This window comes from Schistocerca gregaria, chromosome X (assembly GCF_023897955.1).
Source record: "Schistocerca gregaria isolate iqSchGreg1 chromosome X, iqSchGreg1.2, whole genome shotgun sequence".
NCBI classification, from domain to species: Eukaryota; Metazoa; Arthropoda; class Insecta; order Orthoptera; family Acrididae; genus Schistocerca; species Schistocerca gregaria.
In genome coordinates, this window is record NC_064931.1 from 803633968 (window position 1) to 803645666 (window position 11699).

Consider the following 11699-nt stretch of genomic DNA (forward strand, 5'->3'; position numbering starts at 1 on the left):
AATAACATATATAACCGATTTGAGTCACAAGAAAGATGTTACAAACAGCAGAAACTGTCAGATTAGTAGTGAGATGAATCCACAAATGCAAGGGAAAGAAATCACATTAAGAGCTCATAATTAAGGAAAAAGAATATGTACTGCAAAATATATCCCTCCAATTAGAAATTCCAACTTCATAACAGAAAATATACATGTATCCAACCAGAACTACTATAGGAGAACATTTTATACACTTTGACAAATCTGATATTTTTCAATTCCTCATGAAGTTTCTCTCTGGTGATTTTGTGACTGATTAGTGTCTGTTGCTTCATCCAGCCATGCTGTCAGCTGAGAAAGTGCTGCAATGGCGCTAAATGCACTGTAGTTCTTAGGATATGTAAGAGCAATTACAGCCATTCTGCCACCAGGAATTACAAAAACTAAATATTAAATGGGCTAAACCATATTTATATTTCACTAAACGTATGACTATCAAGTTTCACAGTGAATAGACTATTAAAATTTAGTTTCATCCAAAATAAGTACATCATTTGAAATAGTAACTTCATGAGGAGCAATGAGTAATCTACCTGAAGTAGGAAGTTACTTTGAAATAAAGGACAAGTCAGGTGTGACGGTGAGCCTTCACCAAAGCTCAACACCTGGCAACTTCACGGTAAGTTACGTCACGACTATAATACCCTACACCACATATTGTTCTGAACACCAACTGCCTGACCGACGCACTGCAGTATTTACTTCACTATACTTACTATGGTCGTCTGCCCCACTCCCCCCACCCATGAACCATGGACGTTGCTGTTGGTGAGGAGGATTGCGTGCCTCAGCAATGCAGATAGCCATAGCACAGTTGCAACCACAACAGAGGGGTATCTATTGAGAGGCCAGACAAACGTGTGGTTCCTGAAGAAGGGCAGCAGCCCTTTCAGTAGTTGCAGCGGCAGCAGTCTGGATGATTGACTGATCTGGCCTTGTAACATCAAGCAAAATGGCCTTGCTGTGCTGGTGCAGTGAACTGATGAAAGCAAGCAGGGAAACTACAGCCATAATTTTTCCTGAGGACATGCAGCTTTACTGCATGGTTAAATGATGATGGTGTCTTTGGTAAAATATTCCAAAGGTAAAATCGTCCCCCATTCGGATATCAGGCCGGGGTCAACTCAGGAGGACGTTGGTATCAGGAGAAAGGAAACTGGCATTCTACAGATCGGAGTGTGGAAGGTCAGATCCCTTAACTGGGCAGGTAGGTTAGAAAATTTAAAAAGGGAAATAGATAGGTTAAAGTTAGATAAAGTGGGGATTAGTGAAGTTTGGTTGCAGGAGGAACAGGACTTCTGGTTAGGCGAGTACAGGGTCATAGACACAAAATCAAATAGGGGTAATCCAAGAGTTGGTTTAATAATGAATAAAAAAAATATAAGCACCAGTAAGCTACTACGAACAGCATAGTGAACGGATTATTGTAGCCAAGACAGACATGAAGCCCACGCGTACCACAGTAGTACAAGTTTATATGCCAACTAGCTCTGCAGACGATGAAGAGATAGAAAAACTGTATGATGTGATAAAAGAAATTATTCAGATAGTTAATGGAGATGAAAATTTAATAGTCACGGGGGACTGGAATTCAATTATAGGAAAAGAAAGAGAAGGGAAAGTAGTAGGTGAATATGGACTGGGGATAAGGAATGAAAGAGGAAGCCACCTGATCGAATTTTGTACACAGCATAACTTAATCAAAGCTAACACTTGGTTCGAGAATCATGAAAGAAGATTGTATACATGGAATAGCCTAGAAATACTGGAAGGTTTCAGATGAATTATATAATGGTAGGACAGAGATTTAGGAAAAAGGTTTTAAACTTTAAGACACTCCCAGGGGCAGATGTGGGCTCTGACCACATTTTATTGGTTATGAACTGTAGATTAAAATTGAAGAAACTGCAAAAAGGTAGGAATTTAAGGAGATGGAGCCTGGATGAACTGAAATAACAGAGGTTGTAGAGGGTTTCAGAGAGAGCATTAGGGAACGATTGACAAGAACAGGAGAAAGAAATACAGCAGAAGCAGAATGGGTAGCTTCGAGAAATGAAATAGTGAAGGCAGTAGAGGATGAAGTAGGTAAAAAGACAAGGTCTAGTAGAAATCCTTGGGTGACAGAAGATATATTAAATTTAACTGATCAAAGGAGAAAATATAAAAATGCAGTAACTGAAGCAGGCGAAAAGGAATACAAATGTCTCAAAAATGAGATCGACAGAAACTGCAAAACGGCTAAGCAGGGATGGCTAGAGGACAAATTTAAGGATCCAGAGGCATATATCAATAGAGGTAAGATAGATACTGCCCACAAGAAAATTAAAGAGACCTTTGGCAAAAAGAGATCCATCTGTATGAATATCAAACCAGCTCTAAGAAAAGAAGGGAAAACAGAAAGGTGGCAGGAGTATATAGAGGGTCTATACAAGGCCAATGCACTGGAGGACAATATCATGGCAATGGAAGAGGACAACGAAGATGAAATGGGGAGATATGATACTGCGTGAAGAATTTGACAGAGCACTGAAAGACCTAAGTCGAAACAATGCGCTGGGAGTAGATAACATTCCATTAGAACCACTGACAACTTTGAGAGAGCCAGCCATGACTAAGCTCTACCATCTGGTGACCAAGATGTATGAAACAAGAAATACCCTCTGACTTTAAGAAGAATATAATAATTCCAATCCCAAAGAAAGCAGGTGTTGCAAGTGTGAAAATTACAGAACTATCAGTTTAATAAGTCACGGCTCCAAAATACTAACACAAGAATGTAGGAACACATGATGCAATACTGATCCTACGACTTATCTTAGGAGACAGATTAAGGAAAGGCAAACCTAAGTTCCTAGCATTTGTAGACTTACAGAAAGCTTTTGCCAATGTTGCCTGGAGTACTCTCTTTCAAATTCTAAAGGTGGCAGGGGTAAAATACAGGGAGCGTAAGGCTATTTACAATTTGTACAGAAACCAGATGGAAATTATAAGAGTGGAGGGGCATGAAAGGGAAGCAGTGGTTGGGAAGGGAGTGAGACAGGGTTGTAGCCTCTCCCCGATGTTATTCAATCTGTATATTGAGCAAGCAGTAAAGGAAACAAAAGAAAAATTTGGAGTAGGTATTAAAATTCACGGAGAAGAAGTAAAAACTTTGAGGTTTGGTGATGACATTGTAATTCTGTCAGGGACAGCAAAGGACTTTAAGAGCAGTTGAATGAAATGCATAGCGCCTTGAAAGGGGGATATAAGATGAACATTAACAAAAGCAAAACAAGGATAATGGAATGTAGTCAAGTTAAATCAGATGATGCTAAGGGAATTGGAATATGAAATGACACACTTAAAGTAGTAGTTGAGTTTTGATATTTTGGGAGCAAAATAACTGATGATGGTCAAAGTAGAGAGGATATAAAATGTAGACTGGCTATAACAGGGGAAGCATTTCTGAAGAAGAGAAAGCAGTTAACATCGAGTATAGATTTAAGTGTCAGGAAGTCTTTTCTGAAGTATTTGTCTGGAGTGTAGCCATGTATGGAAGTAAAACATGGAGGATAATAAACAGTTTCACAAGAAGAGAATAGAAGCATTTGAAATGTGGTGTTACAGAAGAATGCTAAAGATTAGAGGGGTTGACCAAATAACCAACGAGGAGGTAGTGAACAGAACTGGAGAGAGGAGGAATTTGTGGGTCAACTTGACTAGAAGAAGGGATCAGTTGGTAGCACACATTCTGAGGCATCAAGGGATTACCTATTTAGTACTGGAGAGAAGCATGGGGGGTAAAAATTGTAGAGGGAAACCAAGAGGCGAATCCACTAAGCAGATTCAGAAGGATGTAGGTTGCAGTAGTTACCCAAAAGATGAAGAAGCTTGCACAGAATAGAATACCACTGAGAGCAGTGTCAAACCAGTCTCTGCCCAGAAGACCACTGCAGCAACATGATACTGTTGAGATGAGTTGGTAGTATGACACTGACCACATTCATACCATTTGTGGAGAATGACGTATTTCCTAAAAACCAATGAATAGCTGGATGAACACACCATATTACTTGATAACATGACGAGAAAGGTGGTTTACAAAAATTAAACCTTTCGTCAGACAGTTGCAGATTAATATGATAACTGTCATTAACAAGAACATTAAAAATGCAGGTCTAATGTGATACACCAATCAGGAAAAATGAGGATGAAATGCTGCACTTTGAGATCTGAGAAAAACTGAGAAAAAGGTAACAACACTTCAGAGCTAGCCTGTCTCGCACCTGTAGTTGGTTACATTTGTCTTCCTACTCAATGTCCAATTTACTGTACACAGCACCACTAGCACAATACCACGATGCCAGCACAGGTGGTACGAAGTTCTCTCTGTCTGAATAGGTACTGTAAGGCTCAACAGTACGGATCGACCACCACGTCATCTTCAGTCTTTTGGCATCACTGGATGTGGATAGGGAAGGGCATATGGTCAGCACACCGCTCTCCTGGGCAGTTTTCATGACCAGAGCCACTACTACTTAGTCAAGTAGCTCCTCAATTGGTCTCACGAGGACTGCCAACAGTGCTATGAAGACCTAGTTGGTGACCCATTAAAGTGCTGGCCAATCCCAACAGCACTTAACTCTGATGATCTGACAGGTACTGGTGTTACCACTACTGCAACACCATTGGTTGGTATCATGTTTCATGTGGTTAAATAGCATACAGTGGTAAAATGGTAATCTCCCTTTCCCTGTATTCTATGCTGCCCCCTCCCCTCCTTCCGTCTGTGTGCAACATGGTGCTGCAAGAAGGGATGCTTCCTCTGCCACCTTCTTTCACTGATTCTTCCTTTGACTTCTCTCTTCCTTGTCCATACTACTTGCTTTACCCAACTGGAGTCTTCACCCGAATACTACCATAACATTGAACAATGTAGCTAAGTGGTCTGAAGAACAATTAAAGTTCATGGGTTGCCTTACCATATCTCGGTCCTTTTTATGTCACTTAACAACCATATGACACCTCCACTTTATTGTAAGCAGTATTTTGGGTAGCAAGTTTGAAGTGGAAATATACAGGAAAATTGAAGGAACACCATCTAAACACCAAAGTGCAACTAAGTATATGCAAACAATTACCAAAACTAATATTTTCTAAGATTTTATATTTGGACAACACACGCAGAAGACTGGAGAAATTTGAAAAGGCACAACACTGCAAACTGAAGGGAAGCGAAATTAGGACTTAATGTCCTTACAATGACCAGGTCGTTACTTAAGGAGCTAAGGTTCATATTGTGAAGGAGATCAGCTGTTGCTTTCAAAGGAATCACACCATTCACCGTAAGCAATGTAGAGGAATTGCTGAAACTTAAATCTTGATGACCAAAGGGGTCTATACCTTCACTACAAATTAACGTAAAATATCTATATGGAGTCCAGAACACCGCATTTTGAATGACATACACAACCACATCACTTGCACCTTCAGCAGTGAACATAGTAACATCCTACTACAAAGAAATTATCAACGGAAGCAACATATTATGGAGCATGAAAGCAGAAAGTCCACCAACTGTCATTGGTCAAGAAATGTCTGCAGATAAGTTTGTGAGCTGCTACCTTCGCAGCTATTTGGTTCACAATAGTTTACCCAAAGTCTCTCCATTCTGTGGGGAAAACACGTTTATAGAAGAAAATATTGGCTGGCTTTGTCAGAGACTAGTGCTACGAACAGAGCCACACCTCACAGAATTTACAACCTAAAACTTCTGCATAGGTAGTGAGCTACAACAATACAAAGTAACTGTGCCTGGTAATAATCTGCTATGAGTGTATAATGTAAGAACAACTGACCAACCAACTTCAGATAAATTAGTAAATCACGATCATGGAAAGTCACAGCACTCAGCCATTCACAGTATAACAGGGCATAACCATGGGTTGAAACACATTCCTGAAACAAAACCTGTCCCTCAAAGAGGGCTCAGCACAGAGTTACATAGCTGACCCCTTTTCATTTTCTGTGCATAATATGCACTACAATATTCGCCTCAGGTTTGCCTATTATATAATGCAGTGTATCTGAATTTACCATTCTTTTTAAATATTTATGAAGCTAATTAAATTAAATGTGGACAAATGTTGGATATGAAAGCTTCATGCCAAAATTATAAATGACTATTTTATCAGAATTACAAATGACTGAATCAATCACAATGCTCTCTAACAATCCATTAACACACTCACCGAAGACTGCTCACATTCATTCACCAGTTTTGCCAGCTCAACCAAACTCCCAATCACCCTGTACCACAATCAAGATTTCAGGGGGCTAAAAACATTAACCCAGTACATTAGCTGGATCAAACCATCAGGTTAACTCTACAGATGCACCTGCCAGAGCACCCACAAAATTGGGATTGAAAGTTAATAGTTTCAAGAGATTAACACGCTTAAGAAAGATGTCCCATCTCGAAATTTCAATGGCTCTAAGCACTGTGGGACTTAACATCTGAGGTCATCAGTCCCCTCTGGAAATTTATCTGATTCTCAATAATAATTCATAATTTAGTTTAAATACAACAAAATGCCTTATTTTTAACAAAGGAGCTCACAATGCAGTTACCATGTGAGAAGCACCAAGTTTGCCAATTATTAGTGAAATTAGTCAGCATCCTATCTGATGTCTGGAAGACATGATTATTTCTACACCATGCAAATATGATCACAGCTGTTATAAAAGCTAAAGGGATAAATAAGTGTGACATTATTTTACAAACTGTAATGAAACTTGGGACAGAAACGGACAAATGTCTGTACAAGAATCCTGTAATTGGTCTTACAAACTTAATTCTTTTCAATACACCACAGTGTTACTCGAAATTTAGACATCATACGGCACACAGTGAAGTGTTGCTGCAGAAAGAATGGTGTCTTCACCAGAAATCCTACCATATTTGTACAAGATTATACAAATTAAAATGATTTACTGACTAGCAACTCCATAGAGTGCTTTTTGCATTACATCTAGAACAGATATTCTCGGTAGAATCTGCAGCTATAAAATTGAGATCTAAGATGAGCTCAAAAGGAATGCCACACAGACACAAAACATGTTGTTTGGTTACAAAATAAAAGTACATTGCGTTAATCTTCAAATGTATTAAGCACAATGATCTACAGGCATGCATTACTTGTATGACCTATAAAGACAATGTTAATGTTTTCACCAGCAACAAAACGAAAGTATACCAAACTACATGCATAAAAAAACCATCAAAACATCACGACAGTTCAGCCAGGGCCATTTATAAACCAATACCTAATTTATAATTTGCCATTTACAGCAAACTAAGCAAATACAGCAAACTACAAAGGGCTTACGAAAACTGATCACTGTATAAGCACATTATATAGCTCAACAACCACTGCACTCTCATCTTAAACATTCCTTAATATCTATTTGAAACTAGTTTTTGGAAGGAATTACAGCAATCTTTCAAACAGTTACACAGTCAAGCAACAAACATCTTTGTTTACACATCTTTCTTACAGGACACTGCATGCAGTATTCTGGAGCTAAAAGAATAAATGATTTTGACAGCAATCATGATTTGTTCAGATTTGAATATCAACTTTTCTATTCCATTTCAGTGATATGAGTACTTACATCTGCTTCAGTTTCAGCATAATAAGCCATTGTATAATTATACTCATCTCTAATCTTTTGTACATGCTTATGCTCTGAATCTAGACCAAGATGGCAAATAAACGACTGCATAAAGTAAGTTTCAAACTGTTTATGGTAAAATGACCTGCCTGCAGATAACTGCATGTAGGTAACTGAATGAAGTTATTTGTTCTAGTGAACACTTGGTCCCAGACTAATATCAAATCATATGAGAATTAAGAAAGAAAAGATGCTATTTCAAACATGATTATGCCATGACTTCAACAGCTGAATATATTGCTACAACTGATCACAAGAACTCTTGTCAAAACAGCATATCAACAATTTCCTACTAAATGTGCATTAATAATACTGTCCAACTGCAAAAGAGAAACAAACAGGAAGACCGTGTCATGTTTCAAACCAAATTCACATAAATGGGGATTAAATATGATAGGTTTTACTATTCTCACTGATTTGTAAACGGCCCACAAAACTATTTTTGACAACATTATTTGCCACCATGTTATTATTGACGCACGGCACAATAAGACAAGAGAAATGGACAATTAATGGACGAACACAATGATGCCTCAACTCTCTAAGCTAGCGTCAATACACATCAAAACATATTATTGAATCATCAACAAGCTTTCATGTTTTCCATTATTCAATCAACCAGCAGCTACACTAGCCCACTGCACACCAAAGTACCTCTCAATAAATGTACTGAACCCTGAGCTTGCATACAGCTATCTTGTCAGTTTCCAAACATTCCGTATAATATTCTGCCAGTTGCACTGATATATGGCCACACATATTATGCATAAATTTGTATGCCGAAACCAATGAATGGATTTATTAAATTTTCAGCTGATACAAAAATGGTATGGAAATAGGGGGTTTCAAAACGGTCTTCCAACCTAAATACTCTTCAATCTCTCAGCAGTAATAAATCATTTACGAACACACATAACGGTGAAAGCACATTTTAATATCATTTCCGCTCCAGTATTAATATTACCGCGAAAATTTCGAACAAACCTCATATCAGGTCTCAGAGCATTCTGTCCTTCTTTGGCTTTCAGCTTTGCTTTCCCATTCCTCTGTCTTTTTTTCTTCGCTTGAATGGACAGAACTGAAACCAAAATCATACGGATTCAAAGCTAAGAAATTTCTAATACTTCTTACAAAACACTGTATTTTACGAGAGGCCTCACCTCGGCGACTAAAGTCTTGTTTACAGTTCATGTTTTTGTTTACTCTTGTTAAAATACGAACGAACTCATCGAAATTTCGGTAACATTAGAAAACACGATTAAATACCTCTGCTCGCTCCTAACCTAGACTATAACACAAACAACAATCACTAACACGAACCCACATCACCACAGTCCAACAACGAATACAATCCCCAGTCGAGTAGTGATAGGTGAGACAGAGATCGACAATCGACAACTGCCAAAGGGTTCTTCTCTGACGCTGGAAGGGTATTCGCGATGGTGGTTCGGGTGTACGAACTTGATATAACGTTATAACTGCAGCCTACTTCAATTGATAGAGCCTTCAAAATGACAACATTGCGTAACTGTCAAATAGCCGATCGGACTTCCAGAATGGACCTCTCGCTTCACGTTAAAAACAAGGCGGTTTTACTCTCTAATACGCGTAATTGTGCGTTTACGTTGTGCTCAAATGTAGCACAGCAAAATACAATTTTTCTACTGTCAACTTGCTATCGTGCATTTAACGTAGAAAGCACCAAGTAGTTTATGATGTTATTATACAGTAAGTTTAAAGGAATTTCATTATCCGTTTCCTCATTGTACGCAGTTGAGACAAAATGAAGTGTATGGTTTGATAAACGATAGTCTCTAACCTATTTTGATACACTCAGTCCTAGCGTCTGTATATCTACAAACTATTGTGAAACGGAAATCTCAATCATTAGGAAATGAAGGAGAAAATGCACAACTTTCCTATCAGAATCAGAATTTTTGCTGTCCCATAACATACATAGTTAAATGAAAGATTTAATGTACAGGGCATTCATCAACTCTGCAATTACAATTAATATGTACAACAGAAACAATAAATAACAATAGCATTAATATAAAAATAATTATTACATTCATTTATTTGACATAAAAGTTCTAAGCTCAATTAACAGAACCTGCCAACCAATTGCTTTCATACCCAGATCTTCACATTATCATTCAGAAACTCTTTTAAGGAATAATAGAATTTCTGTACTAACAACTTTCGTACCTTCTGTTTCAGTTGTCCTACCTCCATACTGTGCATTTGTTTCATTTTTAGAATGTTGTAAATATTCATGCCCATATGTTCTGGGGTTTGTAAAAATATCTTTAATCTATGAGTGGGAAGCATGATATTCCCCTTGTTCCTAGTGCTGTATTGATGTTTAAAATTATTGTCTATTAATAACTGACTGATGACCATAGATGTTAAGTCCCGTAGTGATCAGAGCCATTTATTAATAACTTAGGATTACTGTATACATGATCATTTCATAAATGTGCAAACAGGGGCACTTAACATTTTTAAATTTCTTAACAGTGGACGACTGGATTCTTTTGGTTTTGCATTACACATATTTCTAGCATCTGATTTATGTAATTTCAATATTCTAATCATTTTCTTGTGTTACTGCAAAAAAAAGCCATACCTTAAAACTGATGCAAAGTAGCTGTGGTAAACTAGTAGTTTCATCTCCATACTAGTCGCATATGACAGAATATTGATTGCAAAGACTAGGCTGTTTATTTTATTTCCTAATTAATTTATATATGAAGACCAGGATAAATTTTGGTCCAGATGCATTCCTAAAACTTTAAACACACAACACTTCTTTTAGTTCTTAGATTCCGTAATTAATGTAGGTATCATTCACCTTAGGGCTTTTAGTTTTAAACTGCAGTAAATGCGTTTTCCCACATTGAACTTCAAAGCCATTTAGTTGGAACCAGTTTTCTAAACTGCTTGATGATATAGCTACCCTTTGTTTTCTGTTTGTGAGATATAATGTAAACCACTCTACAGCACAACCGCCAATTCCACAACTTTCCATTTTATACAGGAGTAAGTGATGGTTTGCACAATCAAATGTTTTTGTGAGCTCGCAGAATAATCCTGCAATTTTTCTCGACTTATCTAAGGTGAACTGGTTTTTTTCCCACAAACTCATTAATGGTCTCCACTGTGCTTTTGCCTTTTTGAAAGGTATATTGATTATCTGAAATTGTGTTTGATTTTTCTACATTTTTTATTTGCATTATTACAACTCCTTCAAATATTTTTTAAAAAATTCGAAGAATAAAGATTGGTTGGTAGTTAGCCATATCTCCTCTGGAGCATTTTTTAAACAAAAGTTCTCGAAAGTGGCATTCTACAAATGATTTATTAACAACTGAACAAAGGGGTTAAACTTCTATCCTGGCAGTTGCTTTAACTACTTTGCAAGTAACTGTTTCAAAATTTAGTGGTAAGAAATAAGTTTTGGACTGTTCTGTACATCGTTATTTGAAACTGACATATTCTTCACTTTTGTGCTGTTGTATCACCACTGTTTCTTCATCAGACAAGCCAACAAGTAACTGTACTGTAAATGAGAACAAAATATGACATTAGTTGGATATACCTCTATTTGACTTATTGAAACTAGTCCGAAGTTTTGGAAAACCTTTCCCTGGTAACCTATTGGAACATGATGAATCATGCATTACAGCATGACAGAACTTATCACCTACTACAGTCTCAACTACATTTTCACACACGTCTGTATAGCTTTTAATCACATATTCTGTGAGTCACTCTTTATTTCTCTTACAAAGATCTTCCTCTCGCTTAAGTTTTTTCATTTGGATCTTTCTCAGCTTCAAAGTTAGCCGATAAATTGGTGAATTTGGGAAAACTCTAGGACTCGCACCTTCACATAACTCGGGTCCAGCTTGTTCGTACCTCTCCTCACTCCCTTGCAAATC

The 11699-nt window shown here is 37.5% G+C and overlaps 1 protein-coding gene across 2 annotated transcripts in view; it reads right to left on the reverse strand.

Moving 5' to 3' along the window:
* Nucleotides 1–9151, reverse strand: part of LOC126297438 (SRSF protein kinase 3-like) — a 367448-nt gene extending 358297 nt beyond the window's left edge. Inside the window, exons 1-2 of one of the 2 annotated variants that reach the window (XM_049988286.1) lie at nt 8916–9151; nt 8740–8833 (exon numbers count right to left, since the gene is read on the reverse strand). In XM_049988286.1, the coding sequence (XP_049844243.1) occupies nt 8740–8833; nt 8916–8946 (125 nt within the window). In that variant the 5' untranslated portion in view covers nt 8947–9151. Of the gene's footprint in view, nt 1–8739; nt 8834–8915 lie in introns of those variants that run through there. The other variant, XM_049988284.1, reaches the window with a different exon arrangement.
* Nucleotides 9152–11699: the final 2548 nt, after the last annotated feature.